This window comes from Wyeomyia smithii, chromosome 3, assembly GCF_029784165.1.
Source record: "Wyeomyia smithii strain HCP4-BCI-WySm-NY-G18 chromosome 3, ASM2978416v1, whole genome shotgun sequence".
In the NCBI taxonomy this organism is placed as follows: Eukaryota; Metazoa; Arthropoda; class Insecta; order Diptera; family Culicidae; genus Wyeomyia; species Wyeomyia smithii.
Window position 1 is genome coordinate 35,380,339 of NC_073696.1, and position 21,687 is coordinate 35,402,025.

At 37.0% G+C, this 21,687-nt stretch overlaps 1 protein-coding gene across 1 annotated transcript; it reads right to left on the reverse strand.

Annotated features, from left to right (window-relative positions):
- Nucleotides 1-520: 520 nt before the first annotated feature.
- Nucleotides 521-2,636, reverse strand: LOC129732033 (geranylgeranyl transferase type-2 subunit alpha). Its single transcript, XM_055692492.1, has 4 exons — nt 2,417-2,636; nt 2,114-2,358; nt 1,875-2,053; nt 521-1,817 (listed from the first exon to the last, which is right to left on the reverse strand). Exons 1-4 carry the CDS (start codon nt 2,417-2,419, stop codon nt 688-690), a joined length of 1,557 nt encoding a protein of 518 aa, XP_055548467.1. The 5' UTR covers nt 2,420-2,636; the 3' UTR covers nt 521-687.
- Between the last annotated feature and the right edge of the window lie 19,051 nt (nt 2,637-21,687).

Genomic DNA, 21,687 nt, shown 5'->3' on the forward strand with positions numbered 1-21,687 from the left:
TAAAAAACCGCGTAAATTCCGGAATCCGCGTAAAAAAACCATCGTTAATTTTGCATTCCGAGTGAAGGGAAACCGAAATCCGGGCTAATAAAAAACCGCGTAAATTCCGGAATCCGCGTAAAAAAACCCGTGTAAAAAAAACAGCGTAAAAGCGACCTTAGTGTACTTCCTATCGAAAAACGATTCCAAAACTGTTCAATCATTGTGAATTCAGTTTATTATCCACAATTTAATGCTGTAACGGCCAAGTTACGAACGGTGTTACGTACCGTTACTGTTTTGCAAAACGGTTCAGCATTGCTGGTCGATTATGTGTAAAGGATTGGGTGTGAAACGACAAAACGAATGTCGCGTGCGAAATCATACCTCTAGTGAACGCTAGATGTCAGTCTCGGTTGGAATATCTTTCCATAATATATGCATGCTACATATCTACCAAGTTACTCGAGTTTCGCTTGGAATCGTGATAGAAAAATATTGAAAATATTGATTCTCAAAAATATATATATTCAAAGCCAAGTAGATAGCAAGCTAATTTATTGATCCTCTGATATATCAACTATTATGTATCCATCGATCGTTATTTTATTCTTAAAGCTATTACGTCTAACAATAGCAAGCTCAAGCGAAGCCCAGCAAGCATCAAACAGTGACCCATCAAATAGGAATGCAATCAACCAAGTGACCCTAAACAGCAACGGTCAGCTCCTTCAGACCACAGCAAAGCCGCTTAACCATCGACTCCGCCTTTTCCCCATTCTCAAAACTGTCCTCCAGCGAGAGCCGCTTGCAAAACACGAAGTGAGCGAATTTATTCAACGCGATCTCCGACAGCTGATTCGCACCCAGATCAATCTCATCCGCAACCGATAAGTATTGTTCATAGAAGATTCGTTCCAGCTTCAACCCGGAAAGATCAACTTTGTGTGCGTAGTTTGCCTGGTCAATCCATTGCTCCAGCCGGTGCTCGATGTTCCAACGGCTCGTTAAATCACGGTAATAACCCTTTCGCATGGGATCTACGCTTTGCAACTTTTCCAAACACGCCAGTATCTCCGCATGATGTCCAGCGCGATCGATGGCTTTCATAAGCAGAGCAGCGGTTAACAGTGTCCATTTGCTCTCTGGCTCGTACTCCAGCAGTTGCTGACATGATTCCAGCTGGTTTTTTAAAACATCTAGAACAGCGGTGCCGAACTCGAAGCCAAACTTCGGTTTTTTAATGCCTATGAACGAACAGGGGGAATGTTTTTCTGCTTGCAAAGTAAAAGTTTTTCCATTTTCATCTAAAAACGAAACCAGTGTAGAACTTTGATCAGATGGTTTGGTCTGAACGTTCCGTAAAATCCACGTCACGCAATAGTTATCATCGGTAGCCGATTCCCACTCCAATTTTTGATCCGTTTCCTTGCTCAAGTCAAACGTCAATCGCACCTTCTCCAGCTTGAGATTAACGGGACGAGTGAATGCTACTACTGCAACTTGCCGCTCCGTGTCTAATCGGAATGCAGCGATATCTAGCTCCGGTTGTGAATATCCCAGAAGCCAACGCTGATAGAACCAAGCGCTACTGTCACTGGGATCGGTGAAAGCCGCCGTTAGAACCAACTCTAGTTCTCCCCGTAGTCTCTCCTCACTGATTGGGAGCGAAGGATCGTTCAAATTCGGGTACAATAGCGGCAGCAACTTGCTACGATAGTGCCATGAGGAATAGTTGGAAAAGTTTCGTTGAATTTTCTCGGTACAGAATTCTAACTCAGCTTCCGGTGAAACCTTCGCTTTCTCTACTACGTAGCGACGGTAATCCCAACAGTGAACTGTAAAAATAATTAATTTAATTAAAATAGATCGTGAACGTGAGTTAATTACTTTACAATTTCTTTCGTCCAATTTTAGATACTTGGTACACAAATCCACCTCTTTCTGCCAGTTCGGAGCTGGCGCATTCTCCAGAATCCAACAACGATGATGCCAAGCACAGTACGATTTAGGATTTACTTGAAGACACATTTCGGTAAAATTTAAATCCTTATCGAACAGCCCTTGTTTAAAACTAAAAATACAACATAAATCATCAATTTCATCATCTTTAACAGTTGTTTGATCATCGTACTCTTCCTCCTCTTCCAGAACCATTTTCTGAATGCACCGCCTTCGCAAATTCCACAACGTTGCAATGTCCGGATTGGAGGTCAAAATGCGACCCGTCAGTTCCATCATTTCGTCGTCCAGTTCGTCGGATACTTTTTTCAGCAAGATTCGGCCCATACCGGAGCGGAACTTCTGTGCTTTCTCTTCCTGCTCTTTGCGCTTACGTGCGGCCTCCTCAGCACTGCTGCGAACTTTCAAGCGTCCGTGCTGGAATGAGGAATAAATACAAGTTATTGTCAAACAGATTTGCAATATAGTTACTTACCATTTTAAGACTATTATTGTGCTAATACGTAGATAATCCGTAAACCACTAATGTTAGTCATCCAGCGAAAAATTAGGACCGTCAACAAAAACAAACGGTGCTATAAAATTGAAACGTCATCGCTCGATGTTGATTGAAAGCATGATTCGCACGGTTCCGTCACGTTAAACGCGCTGTCGGGTCTCTTCTAGGGGTGCTCATTTATATCAGGTGCCTCTCTGTCAGATATAGGTCGAGCTAAATCATTTGATATGTAAATAAATATCGCCCATCAAATTTTTGTTTTGTCTAGAAAAAAATTTAATATTTTCAATTGTTCGAAATCTACCACCAAACGATTTTGAATACTCGTAAAATATTTTCCTAATAATAAAGAGAAGGCGTCATCACGTCGAGTGTGTTTCTGGCCCTTAAGATTCTTTAAAATAATTATAGCTATTTTGCTCGTTCTAATCAAATTGAGTTGGACGACGTGACGTTTAGATTTTTTGAATTTTTGCCCAGGGTTTATCATTTACAAAGAGCGAATTAAATATAATGACTGAATATCGAGTGGATATTTTCGGTTTTTCAGATACAGACAAGTTTAAAATGGTGGACATTTAACAAATTTGAAAAAAATCTAACAGATTTTTTGAATGCGAAACACCAAAGAGGTGAATCTTGAATTAGACATATATTTACCATTAAACGAGGTCTTGGAAAACTCATGAAGGATGAATTGATTTTGTCTGATTCAACTTATGATCAACGATCATGATTTAGTTTAAACTTTTGACTTCTCAGAAGATTGGCTAAACCAATGTAACCGTAACGAAATCAAATCAAAACAATGGAAACTTTTCTAAATACACTGAATTCTGTTTTAACGCGACTTTTTTACGTGATTTTTTCTACGCGATTCTTTTTTTGCGCGCACGCATCAATCGCGTAAAAAGAGAATCCAGTGTACGACCATTTGTCGATGCCATCTAATCCAATTGTTTTACAATTGAACTGTTACTTAATCCATCAATCAACGAAATAATAGTCTCTTCCAAAGCCAATTTATCATTACAACTAAAAATAAACCGCACTGTTTCGTAAAATGAAAAAAATCTCAAGGTGGAATCATGAAAGGCAGAATCACGAAAGTAGATCATTCCATATGGCAGAATCCCAAGAACGAGGAAGCTAGAACCACAAGCTGTGAGACATTAATCAAAATTAATCCTTTTTTGCAAGATAACGCATATTTTGTCTAAACAACTTTTTTCTATTTCCTGCAATTTATAGACGTAAGACGTCCGAAAAATACTGATTGGTGGTTTTTAAAGAAAATTAAGCAATGAATCCAGAAAAAAATATTATTTTCGACCGGAAGTGTTGCCAGATCGATTATTTTTGTAATGAAAAACTGAATTAGCATATTTCGGCAAATGCAGTCAATTTCATTTCAAATTTGATAATTTCATCGAAATTACGTAAGAAACATTTATCACCCCGCGGAAATATAAGCTAATCTCGAGATACATAATTTTTACGCAAATAGTAATAATTTCGTAATTAATTTTTCTTAAAATTTATACACGCGATATACCCGAAAAATACTGATGAGCGACTCTTGACGCGTTTTTTACGCGAAATTTTCCGAGAAACACGATGAATTTATCAAATTTGAAATAAAATTGGCTACATTTGCCGAAAAATGCAAATTTAGTTTTTGAATACAAAAGTAATCGATCTGGTAACGCTTCCGGCCAAATTTTTTTTTCTGGATTCCTTCCTTGATCAATTTTCTTCGAAAACCACCTGCCAGTATTTTTCGGACGTCTTACGTCTATAAATTGCAGGAAATATAAACAAATTGTTCCAACAAAAGCATGCGTTATCTTGCAACAAAGAGGGGGTCCCACATAGCATGGAGTATTTCAATCGACTCCAAAATTAAGATTTTTCCAAAGTGACACTAGATGAATAATTATCCCAACTTTGAGCAAAATCGGTAATGGTCGTGTCCAAGTGGCATGTACACTTCGTATGGAATGACCCTTATATTGGTCTACTCGTTGCTAATAAATTGGCTAGTTTGATTCACCAGTACTAACGCCGCATGGTTTTCCGTTGACTTTAATTTTGAGAAGATTATATCTTCAATATTGTCTTTTCGTTTAAATGCAAATATAGTTTTCCTTTTTAGCCAGTTGTATATGGTATTTTTCGTAAAAAAATTCTGTTTTACTGTCCAAGAAAATACAAAATACATATTGCAGTATGTAAACAAAGATAACTAGAACAAGATACCTAACTTCCATATTTTTCAAACATTTTGAACACCACCGGTTTCAGACGGTTAGTGCTGCCATCTGATGATTTAAATTTTCATAAAATTGTCACTATGAGCAAAACCGATTTATCGTGCTTAGTCCGTCACCGGTCGTTGAGATGTTCAGGATTGTATATGAAAGAGGTGTAAAAAAAATAACATTAAAAAACATTAGGAAAAACTTAAAAATTTCTGTGATTGTACATAGCCATAGCATAATTTAACTATGTTTTTCATTGAAGATACATCAACTAGTGCGGCAGGAAATAACATCGCAAAAACTGACGGCCGATACTATTCAAGAAAATATCTTGAAAAACAAAGACTCTCTCATCACAAGCTTCATTTCGAAGCGCTCAAAAAAGTAGTTGCGAGTGGGCCAGGCTTTTATGATTAAATTTCAGAATTCAATCATCTGAATAGTTAGAACTTAACGATTAAGGAATTCTAGAATACAGTACAGTCACAGACAGACGTCTAAGCAAGAACAAAATTGATCGAAAATTCCGTGTAAATTTTCAAAAACAATTGCGTTGTAAATCACTTGTATACTAGCGCCGCCTGGTGACCTTATCGCTACAACACATTTTTTTTCGCTGGTGTATGAGGCTGGCGTCACTGGTAGCGCTATCTGGTTACGAATTGCTACTACAAAAATCTTTACATAAGTTTGGAACTCAGCTTGGACGTCTGTCTGCGGTACAGTCATTCTAAAGTAGTCATACGTTTATATCTGAGAGTTTATATTGCCATTTTTGAAACAATACCTTTGTATTCTGAAATTTGAAAGCCTTTTTCACAAATTAATTATTTTTTTCGCTTTTTTAGTTTGAATTTTTTCCACAAATAGTTTCCTGGTGGTCTCTTTTTGGTTATTTTTTGGTCTCCTTTTTTCAGGCACTTGGTCTCTAAAGTTCCTATTTTCGAGTCACTAAGTCGCTACCAGCTCTGCGATTCACTTGATTTCAACATACAGCGGAATTGAATCATTGAAGGTTTTTCACTACTCGTAATTGAAGATTAGGCTAATGTGTCAAAAACTTGTGTTGACACAGCACAGGAAAACGCGATCGCTGTGAAGATGCTCCCTACTGATTTCTTTCACATGCGATATGATATGCAAACTGGTAACGAAGCTCAGACCACGACCGGAACTTTACAACGTGAAAATCACAATCTTCTCTAGAAGATCCTTCGATTCCACTTATAAGGAGGATTTTAGTGGACCAGCGAAATTCTGCAACTTTATTTTCCAAAGATCAGTTCAGGAATTGTACATAGCCATAGCATAATTTAACTATGTTTTTCATTGAAGATACATCAATTTTACATTAAAGATCATTGTCCAGAACAATAAAAAACAGTTTTTTTTGCCATTTTTACCATGAAGAAGGGGGGTCGTTATGTATCTTAACAGCATTTTTTCAGGCATTTTTCCCATACATTCAGAAGTCACTGACAATGTTTTTCATGGTAAAATTATTGTCGATGGTAGATTCAACAAAAAAAAACGTTGTTAAACATGGTAATGACAACAATCGTTTACAAGCTTACAGTAAAAATACCGTGTTTTTCATGGTTACAATAAAAAACACGGTATTTACCGTAATTACCCCCCTGCACATCCGATCCATTGGCTGGAAAATCAATATCGTTGCGTTTTGAGGCCTAGAGCAATAGATTGCAGTGACGTTCCGTCAAAAATTATCAGACAAGTTAGCTGCTCTATGATGAAAATTATAAACGAAGATGATGCTAAGCTTTTGATGTTTTCCAGTACGCAAAAGCTGGAATTGTTATTCAATGCCGATTACTTGATGTGTGATGGAACATTTTAAACAGCACAAACTGGCTTCAGCCGGATAAAGCCACTTACTTTTTACTTGGTCGAAAATGTCAGAAAACATATACGTACTGAAGCTTTTGAAGCGTTGTAGGATGTGTTCGTGGACAACAGACAAAAAGTCAAATGCAAATACATTCTATCAGATTTCGAAATAGCTGCACTGAATGCTTTGCGAGAAATGTTTCCGATGCTTCAATACTTTGGATGCTACTTTCATTTTACGCAAAGTATCATGACACTTGACCTCATGAAATCGGTTTTTTCTAAGAAAAACGTTTACACGTTGGCACATGCAATATACATACAATATACATATTGCATAATGCATTCTTAAAAGGACTCGACGAACTGGGAGAAGATGTATCTGATCTCATCTTCACCGTTCACAACTTTTTCAAGGGCTGGCCGGCAAGGTGTGTTGATTTATTTAATTTATAAAATTCAAAATCAGCTAGGTTTACCAACCCACCGTTTTATAAGACACGTATCCTCAAGACGGCTCACGATGGAGCAGGCAGCATACTGATTGCTTGAACAATGGTCAGCAATCGAAGAGTATTTCAACAAGTTCATTCCAAAAAAATGCGTGACACTGTTAAAGAAACCATCGTGCATCAAGATTGTCAGACTACTCGCCAAACCGACAATGAAAGCAGAAGTACTTTTGTTGCTTCCAGTGCCAGGATGTTTACAAGTTTTACAGGTATGTTTAAAAATGAAAACCTCGTTCTAGATTTGGTGGTATCCGGTTATGTAAAACGCAAAACTTCACTTCAAATTAAATAACATTTTTTAACCATTTCCGAATAGGGGTTGGATGTAGGTCGGAACTTCATTCGCGTGATGTCCAGACTAATGTCCAATCACTACACGTTAAACAAGCATCTCTTTCGTATAGGGTTTGTAGACAGTAATCACTGCGTTTGTGGCGATGGCTACCATGACATCGAGCATGTTGTTTGGTCGTGTACCGAATAATGTGGTGTTAGGTCCGAGCTTATAGATTCCCTTCGGGCCCGAAGAAAACAACCGAACGTACCCGTTAGAGACATTCTGGGAAGCGGTGATCTCCAGTACATGACACAGATATACGGGTTTATAAAAAATGCTGACATTAAAATTTGATTTTTTTATCTATTTGTTAGATTACAATTCCCGTCCCAAACTGAAAGAAAATGACACACCATGCTGAAGACACTAAGACGAAGACTTGGCATCTTTATGTTCACGCAGACACCTCAGACAAAACTGCTCAAATAGAACATCACTGCTAGCCATCTACAAATAAAAAAATTCTATAACTTAATATAGTTAAAATGAAAATTGTAACTCCCCTCCTCTCACCCTTAATCCCCACTAGCTCGTAGTCGGCCGCGAGATATAAAAAAATGTGCCTCCTTCTTTTCCCTGCTAATTTAGAATTAAAAAAAATGTACTTGGCTCAGTTAAACATAAATTGTATCGTGCCGTGTCAAATAAACTATTTTAAACTAAAAAAAAAACATCTCCGAATAGATATGAATCACTTCGACAAATGAAACGTTAGCAATACCTTTACCTTTTTTTCACTACGGCTAACGTTTGCGCGATTTTCAATAGTTGATTCGGTTCATTACGCCAAATTTTACTATGATAGTAGCTGGTTTGGTTTGATATTATATTTTCACTTTCAGGACTTTTCAAAAGGAAGAACCTTTGATTGACATGATTTACACCGAAATTGAAAAGTTAATTCGCACTGTTATGGGCAGGGTGTAGAAGGTGGACGTTTGTCCCATCGATAGTATGCCTACTCAGGACATTCTTACACCGAATAATCTCCTTTCACCAGAGCAAATAGTTGTGGCTAGTGAAGTTTCGGTCGAGTTAGCGAAGGTTAAGGAACTGGACTGCTTCAACTTTCTTTCAAAAGCTCGACAGCATTACGTTGCTGCAGCAAAACACGTTATTCAAAAGTCGGAATTGAAAAAATGATTTTTTGAAGCGATGCACACCCCTCCACCCAAGTTTGTGCGAAGTGCCGCTGATATATCACAAATAGCTAAGCAGCTTCCTCTGAATATTAAAACTGATGTTTTAATTGATGAATGGAATGCTCTAAGAAACTTCCGGAAGCCTCGGGGAGCAAGAAAGGTTGAATTGATGTCTTCTGGAATCAATTTTTTTATAAAGAAAAGTTTGAGCGGGGACGAACTATTCTCAACCGTCAATAGGGTCATTAAAGCAGTTCTGGTGATTAGTTCTGGTGGTATCACATAGAAACGCAGACGTCGAGAGAGGGTTCTCGACCTCTGCTCGTATTCTGACGGATGACCGGGCTTCCTTGAAATAGCGTACCCTCGATGCCTTAAAGACCGTTAAAAGTGTCTTACTACTATATAACAATAAGCCGCACTTGCTTCCGATCACCAAGGAACTGCTGACAAAGCCCATAAAAGCTAGAAAGATTATTTGGAGAAGGAGAAGAAGAAGAAACAGGAAGAAGAAGCAAAAATAACACAGGAGAAGCAGAAGAGAGTTGAAGATTGAAGATACGACTAAAAGAAATGAAACAACTGAAGAGCAATATCACGGAGAAAGAAGAAGAACTCAAACTGATCCAAATAGAAGAGGAGGAGAAACGCAAGACAGCTGAGAAGTATGACATTGTTGATTAATATTGTTTAGGTTTATTCATACATTTAACAAAAATTAACCCTTTATAAGGCCGTAGAATTCGAACATAGCATTGAAATATTGGTTTGAACAGATGTTCATTTGTTGAAATGTTCATATTTGCATAGAAATCTGTTTCGACCCACAATTGTCACTGCTTTTAAAGGGTTAAATTCGATTTGACCTGGATCAAATCTATTCTATTCCTGCTTCCAGATTATTCACTGAGGCCAGAGCCTGGTTGAAGACAGCCATAGAGAAAAAAGATATGCAGGAGATCGGACTAGCTCAGGCGATGTTGGAAGGAGTATCTGTTGTGCGGCAGAAAATGACATCGCAAAAACGGACGGCCGATACTATTCAAGAAAATATCTTGAAAAATAAAGACTCTCATCACAAGCTTCCTTTCGAAGCGCCCAAAAAAGTAGTTGCGAGTGGGCCAGGCTTTTATGATTAAATATCAGTTAATCTGAATAGAACTAAACGGTTAAGGAATTCTAGAATACAGTACAGTCATGCTAAAGCAGTCACACGTTTATATTGCCTTTTTTGAAACAATACCTTTGTATTCTGAAATTTAAAAGCCTTTTCCTCAAAGTAATTTTTTTTTTCGCTTTTTAATCTGAATTTATTTCACAAAAAGTTTTCTGGTGGTCTCTTTTGGTTATTTTTTGGGCTCTTTTTTTCAGGCACTTGGTCTCTAAAGTTCCTATTTTCGAGTCACTAAGTCGCTACCATCTCTGCGATTCATTTGATTTCAACATACGAAATTGAACCAAAGAAAGTTTTTCACTACTCGTAATTGAAGATCAGGCTAATGTGTCAAAAACATGTGTTGATGCTCCCTACTGATTTCTTTCACATGCGATATGATATGCAGACTGGTAACGAAGCTCAGACCACGACCGGAACTTTACGACGTGAAATTGACAATCTTCTCGGAGATGATTCACTTATGAGGAGGATTTTAGTGGACCAACAAAATTCTGCAACTTTATTTTCCAAAGATCAGTTTAGGAAGATTCAATCAGCTGATTACGACATGTAATCTACGATGCAGTTTAGAATTTTACCAAAAGAAGTTGAATTCACACGCAAACAAGGTATAATTCAAAAACTTGAACCGTTGTTACCTCCCGAAAAGATGTATTGGTATGAACTTCCAACACCCGAGAAACGGATCTGACAAAGAACCATGATTTTGTATTTTGATAATGTCTTTAACTTCGCTAATTCATGTGTGATGTGAATAATTATGACGATAACAATAACAGTAATGTTATTAAACTTTTAGTTATTTCGCATCAAATCCGTAAAAAACTCTAAAACTTTTCTTCAATATTCTCTTCTTACCAAAGAGCTGAATAGCATGTCTAAGAATGTAAATATTCTTATAAGAAGGGAAAAGTCAGGATTTTTGATCATAGGATCATCAACACTAATTTTGCAGTCCAAAAAATTCTTTTCGTAGCAAACACTCTTCGTAAATAAGCTAAATTCGTTGTAAGAACCTTACGATCGTTTACTTGACTCCTGTAACAACCAGGCCTCAAGACCATCTCGAAAGTTCGATGAACTTATTTCAAAAATTGTTTTCTCGATTTTGATAGAAATGGCGTATTATCCAATTTCCCCCTTGAGAAGTTTCAGCAGTTTAGTTATAGATGGATTTTACACGGTTTTTGCAAAGATTTGCATGAAAAGTTGTTTATTACGCTTCGTTTAAATGATTTTCTCATTTAAATATCCAAATATGATTTCCCGAATTTTTTCATATTATTTTTTCGCTGATTTTCGCATTCACGACTTCTAGGCAGTCTTTCCAAACAAACACTAAGCCCGAGGTACTCTATGGTTTGATCAACTATGAATTCCTGTTTTATGAGTAGCAACGTAAACACTGCTGTACTAAGCCTCAGGTACCTTTGCATTTGCTTTTGCTACTGTACCGCTCTTCTGGTATCAAACGCAACAGTGTACCGTGGTTTTCAGTGTTTTTCGAGATACCTGTTATATTGACGTTTGTATAAAAACTCGACAGATAATGTAAAATCTAGCTCGGTTTTTTCGGTTTCTATTTATGATTTTTGTCAAAGTTTATGTCATAGTTGTTATATTCATCGAAACCCGTGCTGCAATATTTCAACGCTGTGCCATTAAACTGAAATATATCCAATAAAAACTTAATCTGTTTCACAATCCTTTCACAGTGTTCGTTTCCCGTTCATTGCTTGAAAGGGAACTGTCAAAACCCTGAATTACAATTCATGCGATGAAAATAAGAAAACAAGATCAGTTTGTTTCATTTTACCATGCTAAGAAAGTATTACACAATCATTGCTATGTTCATTTTCTCTTCCTTCATTCTTTCGTTATTCGTTAACAGTAGCAAAGCAATGGTTAGTTTCAATTAAAGAGTGTTTGAATAACTTTCACCGTTTATAATTTGCTGAAGTTTTGTGATTGCGAACTGTGCTGAATGAACTGTTATTTTGGAATTACTGCTAAAAGTTTACACTTTGTTCTTGGTTTTAGAGGCGATTATAAAATTGGTTTCTTTTCGCAAAATGCCGTTTTGCAGTTTAGATTGGGAAGGGTTTAAATTATTTGCGAATCGCTGAAATTAAAAGTCGACGGAATGAACATAAACCAACATCTTGCAACGGCAGCAGACAAAATTCGGCAGGCTGTAAAAGACGAGATGAAAGGTAAGTTAATTTGCTTGAAAATAGACTCAGCTTCTCGTCATGCACAAAGAGTACTTGGGATCATTGATCAATAAAGCCTGTCGGATATAGTTGTGATTCGCAGTATTCGCACTCTAGGTTAGAAAACATGGTCATAATCGTTGCATTTCTTTCTTGATGGAAAAATTTTATAACCGTATTTTTCATTTGACTGTTAGGGTAACCCTTTCTGTAACTGCCCAAACAATATTTTCAAAAATTTCCTTTTTATAGGTTATGCGAGAAAATTACAAGTTTTGCAAGAAATATGTTTTGACTTTTCTTCTACAGCGATGCATGAAACAATTCAACACCAAACAGCAGCGCCTCTCAGAGATAAAATTTTGGAATTGCTAAAACTGTACGGAGTTTCGTTAGACCAAGTCTTCTCCGTGACTGCAGACTGAAGAACTAAAAGTCGAATTATATTATATTATATTGTTTTGTTAATTTGAACCAATGTATTGTATGGGAAAGATTTGGCCTCCGAATTTCGTTTAGCGGTAGGACTCAAAAGTTTCGTCGTCTCGGATAAAGTCTTTCTGCAAAATTTTAGCTCAATTGGACTTTGGGAAGTCGTGCCTCAAAGCGGTGAAAGTTTCACTGTTTTGACCAAAGAAAAAGAGCACGGGTAGTAGTTTGTGAAATGTTCGGTATCAATGTTTTTCTACATTGGTCAAAAGAGTAAAATTTTTAAAGCTTTGAGGCACGCCTTCCCAAAGACCAATTGAGCTGAAACTTTGCATGACGACTTTCGTCCAGAAGACGAAACTTTTGAAGGAGTTTGCTGCAATTAAAATATTCGATACTAATTCATAATCTATAATCATTTCTTTTTTCAGGTCTTGCAATTTTTGAAGACCAAGCCATTGTGGTATTTAAATTTGGACTATGAGGAATTATATCAATTGTATTGCAATGAATTGTCATATACATATTTGCTGTTCTAGAATAAACTCTGCAACATTGTTATCTATTACTGCTTCTGCACCTTCGATTTTATAAAAATTCATGGGTTGCTTCTGGTCAGCATCGAAAAAGTTGGTTTGGGGTCGAAAAAATAAGACTCATACTCCAGTAGTACGGTGCTAAAGGTATGTTCTCATGCAAAACTTCAGCTCAATCGAACCTTGGGAACTTGAGACTCACAGTGGTCAAAGATTCAACCCCTCGACCGATAAAAAACGCATAGGTAGTAACCCATGGAATGTGTCCATATCGTATAAAACGTCGAGACCAGTTGTTACCCCAAAAAATCCTTATCGAATTCTCGATAAAACGAATAGCCATTTCTCCCCCAAATAGCGCGCGTGTTGTAATATGGATGAATAGTACAAAAATAATGACATATATCAGTTACTAGAAATTGAGATACATTAGCTATTATAGCTTTACATACCGAAATTGATAATGATCGGAGCAGCAGATTCAATATCATTAAAGATTGAAATACAAAACCCCCTCTTCGCTCATCCTTGCATTGCCACCGAGCTCCAAAAAAGTTTCAAACAGCACCGTACGTAGCAAAAATACATCTCCTATTCAGAAACTTTCGTATTTGAATCTGCACGGTTATCGAGTAGAAAATCAAGTTAATAATTTTCTAATTCACCCCACTCCTTGCCTACGCTTATGAGATAGAGCAAAACTAATAAATTAGAAAATTTCACGGTAGTCTATATATAATACAAATCAAAAATATAATATAATATCAAATATATAAGCATAATTGGAAATATGTTTTTACCTAGAGTCCGAATCACAACTTCATCCGATTGGCTGTATTTGACATTAATTCCAAGAACGCTTCTATCATGACGGGATGCCGAATCTATTTTTAAACTAATCAATCTTCCTCTCATCTCGTTCCTTATAGCTTGTCGGACTTTGTCTGCTGCCGTAGGCAGATAGTCCTTGATATTCACTCTATTGACCTTGAAATTCAGCGATTCCGAAATCGGATTAAGTAACAAATTAAATCCGTCCCAATCTAGGCTGAAAAGCGACATATTGTGGAAGCAGACCAGTCTTAGAATTGCTTCCAGGAATAGGCATCGGTCTATAGCAATAGGTCGCTTTGCAATAGCTCGTCGCTTTTTAGGAGCTTCTTCGACATGCCTCTGAACATGCCTTTCAAAAATTCAGCCTACGGGTGTTTGACGCGGCAATGGCGGATATAATTTTGAGCATCGAAAGTTTTCTGCTCGTAGGTGCAATAACTGTCCACTTCAATTGCACAGCGGGCCTTTGTTCCACTGAAAACTACTTGCTCGGCAGCAATTTCACTTAGCGTTTTTTCGTTTCCTTTTGATTTCCTTTTAGATGGTCCTGGTGTGGATCTTCCGGAGTCAACTTCTTTTGGCGTATTTTTTGTGTCCATTATTGTCGTCTTTCACTTTTTCGTTTCATTCAGGCAAAATTAACCTTACCGGAAAACTTTTTCACTGACACTGGCCGATGACTTGACAACCTTCGTTAACGAATATCGAAAGAACGAACCTTGCATGAAAGTGAAATATTTCATCGGCATAGTAGAAAGAAATAAACTGATCTTGCTGTTTTGTTTTCATTGCATGAAATATAACGAAGTATTTTGACAGTTCACTTTCATGCAAAAAGCGGGAAGGGAGAACTCTGAAAGGATTGTGAAAAAATAACGTTTATGGTTGCCTTTTTCACTTTTACTCAAGAGTGACAAAAAATATCAACCCTGACTAGAATATATCAATATCAATAGTTTTAATCATCCCTATTGCTGTTTTTAAACACAAAACACGAGACGAAATGGTTTTTTCTCATCTCACCCGAAAAAAAAATTATGATGTATTTTGTGGTGAGAACAGTAAATGCACAATGTGTTTTATTGTAACCATAAAAAACATGATATTTTAATGTAAGCTTGCACACGTTTTTTGTTATTACCATGTTTGAACAACGTGTTTTGTTGTTGAATCTAGCGCCGAGAATAATTTAACCATGAAATACATTGTCAGTGGTTTCTAAATGTATGGGAAAAGTGCCTGAAAAAATGCTGTTAAGATACATAACAGAAATGGCAAAAACAATGTTTTTTATTGTTCTGTACAATGATATTTAATGTAAAATTGATGTATTCACAATGAAAATCATAGTTAAATCAGCATATATCAAGATGGCTTGACAAAATAATTGTTTTTAATTCTTTTATCACCAATATTTAGTGGTTAATTTGTGAGTTCGAAATCCAATTTGTGGTAATTTGTGGTTAAGTGGTTTCCGAGAAATTTTCAAAAAACTGAGTCAAGCCATCTTGAAACATGATTTTGCTTCAAATGAATCGGACAACGATGATATATACATCAATCGAAAGCTCTTAGTTTTTGGTTTACGAAAATGTAATTTTAAGGTCATAATTACTAGTGTTTGTACAGAAATTTGTGTTTTATTGTTCACGTAGTTCTACGTTTTGTTTATTTGTTGATGACGCTGCTGGCCGCTAGTGGCGTTGGCTGTTTGCGGTGTTTGTCATTGCCATACTGAGCGTGCGTGTGGGGAATATGGTAAATATCGAAATTCGGGGAACTTAGCCAACACACTTGCTACTACAGGTAGCCCAACAGGCGCAGAATGGATATGTGTAAATTTGTTGTCAAAAAGGATACCGGTAACGACAATGTACTTTCGAAGGAAAGCAATCCAAATTCGACGGATTATTTTTCGAGCGCACAGAGAAGTAACTCGAGTGGAAACCTGGCCAAAATTATTTTCGCTACTGTTTAGTAATATGTTGGAAAATATTTGAGTGAGAAGTGGAAGCTTCGAGTATTGTATCAAAGAGTAACTCTAAATATCACGCACATAACTTGATGTTTACAATTACATAGCCTATGTGGCTTCATTAATGTTATTGAATAGATGAAGAAATAAGCTCGTATAATTTGTGTTCGCAAAACGGGCTGCGAAACAAATCAGAGAATTTACAAGAAAAATGATGTAGCAAAATATCTTCATTTTGTATTTTTAAATTTGTTGCTCACAGATCATATGATGCCTCGTGGAACCTACGTAGGTTAGAAAAAGGCTTTTGGACGGAGTGCTATTTACCTGGATTATTGATTCTGTGCATCAAGTTAATTTTAAGTTAACTTAAATTAGTTGAAGTTCATTAACTTAACTAATCTCATTTAATCTTTGTTGAACTGAAACTCTGTTTTAAGCATGAGGCAGGTATTTGTCAAAATATGTCATGAACAACATTTTTCAAACGGGTCGCAAGTGTCAATCTGGACGCTACCGGATGAGAAATTTGCGTGGATGTGATGTTATGAACTTCCATTCCCCCGATGATTATATGATCTGATCCCGCGAAATTTGATAATTCTTTCAATAATGAAAACGCTCGAAAATGTAAAAATCACCAATTTCGAAAACTTCTTAAGAGTAGCTATAAATTTTAACATCGAAATTTTTATCAACCGGTTTATTAGCATTGAGCATAAAGAATTCATTTGGTGCATAATATTGATCAATTGTCATTTTTTAACGCCTGGCACAGCTTGGTTCGATTCCCAAAAATGCTTGAAAATTTGTCAATGTTTACAGCGCTCCCAGAATATGATAATACGGCTTAACGTTAATCGAGTGATGGTATATTGTGAAGCATTTAGTTAAGCTGCAGAAAAAAATATAGCGGCACCAAAAAGCGACAAAAATTTTTTTCACATTTTGGCCAGATTTTTGTTCTATGTACTCCTCTGTGCGACGTTGCCACTAGTAACTTAACAGACCCGTGGACAGCAGACATCTTCTTTACAACTTTACTCATAAGTTAGCACATATGCATGAAAAAATAACAGAGGAGCAACATTAAGTTGGATTCCGGCAGTTTATTTGAACATTTGTTTGAATATTTCCGAAACATTTCTCAGAATATAGGCGATGAAAAAGGATAATTGTTGTTTGCCATTCCTACTGTACTGGTTCTGAAAAATAATCCGTCGAATTAGATTGCTTTCCTTTGAAAGTACATTTTCGTTACCGGTATCCTTTTTGACAACAAATTTACATATATCCATTCTGCGCCTATTGGGCTACCTGTAGTAGCAAGTGTGTTGGCTAAGTTTCCCTGAATATCGATATTTACCATATTCTCCAGACGCACGCTCAGTATGGCAATGACAAACACCGCAAACAGCCAACGCCACTAGCGGCCAGCAGCGTCATCAACAAATAAACAAAACGTAGAACCACAGAGAACAGACGTTCATCTTATTTTCAAAAGATGTGTAAAAACTTGCAACCGTCATTTACCAGTAAGTGGTAATGCTCCCGCTATGTGGCGCTCTTGTCACTTACAAACCAAGCACTGGCATCGTTAGAATATTGATACGGCAATATTTATGCAGTATAACTGGGGCACCACAAAACAGATGTCGTTAGTATATTAACGTATTTCAATTCAAATTTTTACACATGATTTTCAAATTTCTTTATATGAACATGAATGTCTGTTCTCTGTGGTAGAACTACGTGAACAATGAAACACAAATTTCTGTACAAACACTAGTAATTATGACTTTAAAATTTACATTTTCGTGAACCACAAATTAAGAGCTTTCGATTGATGTATATATCATCGTTGTCCGATTCATTTGAAGAAAAATCATGTTTCAAGATGGCTTTACTCAGTTTTTGAAAATTTCTCGGAAACCACTTAACTACAAATTACCACAAATTGGATTTCGAACTCACAAATTAACCACTAAATATTGGTGATAAAAGAATTGAAAAAAATTACTTTGTCAAGCCATCTTGATATATGCGCTAAATCACGGTAAAGCTATGCACAATTACAGCAACTTTCAAGATTTTTTTGATGTTATTTTTTCTCGGGGCAGATATTCGTGAAAGGAATCTAAAGTACTCTTCGAAAATCGAACAGCTGGTCCTTAATGGGTTAACTTGTGGCACCTATTCAATCGGAATATCTGGCATCGCTGCATGTGAGCATTGCGTTTTATAGCAAACTTGTTTTTTTTCTGTTTCTGTACACCAGAAAGCCTCTTTATAGTAACGAGTACTGTTAGTTACGCGGAAAAGTATTGAACTCAGGGCAAATGAGCTCTATCACATATTCTAAGAATAAGATTGGGAATAAAATCGTCATAATTCAATAATAAATTGCATCTGAAAAATGATTATTTTATAGCTTCCATAGCACTGCTGCAGGACTTACTCCGCATCGTACATCCTACATATACACGCATACGAAAACGCGATGCCCCTTCGCACTCCAGCTGCTTCCTTCTGCTACCCCCTTCTAATGTATTGACAATCATATACTGCAGTAGCGTTTGTTTTGTTGTTCTCTTGAGCCTACTCTCTTCTTTCCATTTCGTCCCAATCCCAACGACGCCCGCTACGCTACGCGAGCGAATGCGTCCCGTACCCGTCCCGGTCTGGTTCGAGGCAGAGTCCCCGGTGTTCGTCGTTTTGCCGGCGCAAAGAGATTGCGTGTTGTGCACGTTTCCGTCAGCAGGGCGCGCGCCGGCTGGGCCCCTCTCTGTGATCGACCGTCAGTCAGTCAGTCTTATTCGAACGTTTGGCGGATAGAGTTCGTATCGGGATTTTTTTTTGGGCACATTTGCGAGCATCCCATCCGTAGGGTGATCTTCAGTCAGAAGGAGTACGCGGACGCATAGTTTCCCATCCTGGGTGATCGTCGGTGTAGTGACTGTTGTCGCCGGATTTACAAGCGGCGAGACGCCGTATCGCGAGTGGATTCTAAGCAGCATGCCATAGTACACTGTGTTTTGTAAATAGCATTCCAAACTTAGATCGTAGTGATTGCGATTTGTAATAAAGTGAATTAGCTTGCAAATTTATTGGAAACAAATATATGTGAAAAAAAGAAAATCAAATCAGAATAATCGAGTTACATCTCTGCATTGAAAGAAAAAAAAGGGTTCAATTGGATAATCGTACCGGCATCGTGTGAGGTGGATACACAGGTCGTGATCGTGATCACTAGCGGTGCGCATCGTATTTTCTTATGCTGTAGAATTCGGCAGCATCAGTGCAGCGCAGAGCTTTTTGAGAAAAGCGAATGTTTGTGAATTGCAAATGTGATTGGCTTCGCGTGATAACAAACCGGTTAGTGTTTTAGTGGAAAAGAAAAGCCAAAAGTTCAAGAGCAGAGATTGCAACGCCATAGAACGGCGTGATTTTGGTGTAGTGCGAAACAGTCTGAAGAAAGGTTTGGCGCAGAAAAACCAGAAAAAAAAACTGACGACCTTTGACTGGGAATGTGCTGAAATCTGAGCTCGAGAACGGAAGAGATTTCTTACTCCATTGACGATCGTCGGGCTAGCAGATTTGTCCAGCAGTTGAGTGTTATAAATACATCTTGTTTACCGGCGTGTTTCGGAGCGTGATCTACAACGGGGAAGAGCATACAGATTTGAAAGACGGGTAAGAAAAAGTGGATGATCGTTTGGTTGTGGCCATGCAAATGCCATATGTAGAATAACGCGTGCGCGCGCTTCGGAAGCATAAAAATAGGGAAGCTGGGGGATAAATTGGCTGTGGTTGAGCTGATAATCTGTTCAGATGAATATGGATAAAATTTGCCCAAGAAGCGCGTCATGCGGTGTAATGAGAGTGAGCAACACCTGATACGTACAAAGAGTTTTTTAGTGTTGTCATTGTTCGAGACGGGAAGGAAGCTCGTTATTTTGTTTTAAGATTGTGTTTGCTAAGGTATACGAGTTAAGTGTTGAGTTTATTTTTTTTTTTCTTCATCTAAAAGTGTTGAGTTTATTGTTGCCGAAGTTAAAAAAATTAAATTGAATATTCATTCGTTTATACTGAATCTAAATAGAAATCTGTTCACAAACAAGTTTTTAATTACAAGAGCGTTGATTACGGTTTTTAAAGCATTAAGCAGTACGTGGAGAGCAGTAAACAGTTAGAGAAAATAGTGCAGTATTTATACAATAGGAAGCAATCACTAGTGTAATAAGATCTGGGAACATACAACTCAAGGAAAATTGCTCCATTATGTTGCTTAAAGCCAATAGTAATAGATTTAATGTTTCAACAAGTTATTATTCTAGATATGACGGTCCATAAAACCACAATCAAGGATCAGAATAAATTGGATGCGCTACGATGATTGCTGATAACACTTCGCTACTGTTAAACAAATGAAGCGTTTTTTGCATATGTTGTAACTATTTTTCTTATCCGCACTGCCTGCAAATTTACAGAAATTTAATGTTCCTCTTTGTGAAAAGTGACATAGCCACAGAAGGTCACTTCTCATGGCTCATTCCTTAAAAACAAAAAAATCCTCGAATCCTTTTTTGTTGCTTTTAACTGCCGAAAAGGAGGTCCTCACAATCCTAAAATCCAATGAAGAAAACTGATTATGGCCAATGAAGCCTATAATCAGAAATATGTCTTTTGAAAGATTCCTGATGATAGAGGTGTCACACGCTATATTTTTATGCAAACATGTAAATGTCCCCTAGTACAGGTTCCTCTGAGGACTTCCGGATGGAAAATAGCCATTTCTTGATGAGTTCACGGCCGATTCCGGATCTTGGTGAACCATTTGTTTCAGAAATGGGTCTGTCATCTATGCCAATGCTTCGAATGAGCATTTTTATCAGGTAACCCATTAACAAATCCATCAACGAATTAACAGGTTTGACATGCCTATCGGAACTCAAAAATATTTCCTACATCCGGTGCCCTAGGTCACATTTGTGGTCAGGAAATAACCTTTAAAAGTTCAATGGTGTTTGAATTATTCAAATCGGATAAGATTTGATAATGCTACATCAAAATTTTGCCTATCCTACTTATTTTGACTATCTCCTGTACTTCACAGTACTGTTGCTTTAACCAGCATATTTTCTTTCAAGACATCAGTTTCTATTACGCTCTAACAGCAGATTTAGAAATTGTTCAAGAAAAGGGGCTGTTTCAAATTTTTCGAAAAACCTTTACCTTTGAGACATCGAATTAGTCTCGGTTCATGATAGCAAACATAAATTGAGCTATTGGGACGGGGAGACTCTGATAATTTTTTTTGGATATTGATACAGAGAATATCACAGGGAATGGTTGGTGTTCATTCATGTCGTCTGTGCTAGGAATGCTCGCATGTGATTGGTTCATTGTTCGCGTAAATTTGTCCTTGACACTTTTGATCGATTTTTACCGCTTTTCAATAAAAAAATAATGATTTTGTATTACAAAATTGTTCAACATTTTATCTATTCACAAAATATTGGTTATTGTTATCCATCATGTGGTTATGCTGCTATTATTGTTTGAAATGTGACGCAACATTTCCCAGTTTTATTTCCAATTTCACAGAATGCATACCAGTATAGAAAACAAAGACGTAGTCCCACGTCAAAAAGCATTTTATTATGGAGTAAATTAAAAGGGCTTTCATTTGAAGGGATCGAAATTCTTGACCAAGAATTCTATGAAAACAACGAGTTTTTGATGATATTTGCAACCACCAATTTCAAATCTAAAACCACGGCATATGTTTCCAAAGCTGTGAAAACGTGTTCGAAATCATTTTGACCCAAGAAATCGAATAAAAAGCCAAACTGTCTTCAGCAAAGTTGCTATCGTAATTATTTTCAATTTTGTAGAAGTTGCTATATCGTAAATAATGAACATAAAAGTGAAAAACGAATTTTATTTTGCTTATTTTTGCATTCAAAAATCCACTTTGTTT

Bases quoted from the DNA above. Each gene is read 5' to 3' on its own strand.
- LOC129732033 (XM_055692492.1), bottom strand. The intron at 2,054-2,113 runs GTACGATGATCA...TTGTATTTTTAG, and splicing joins GTTCTGGAAGAGGAGGAAGA to TTTTAAACAAGGGCTGTTCG. The intron at 1,818-1,874 runs GTAAAGTAATTA...TTATTTTTACAG, and splicing joins AAAATTGGACGAAAGAAATT to TTCACTGTTGGGATTACCGT.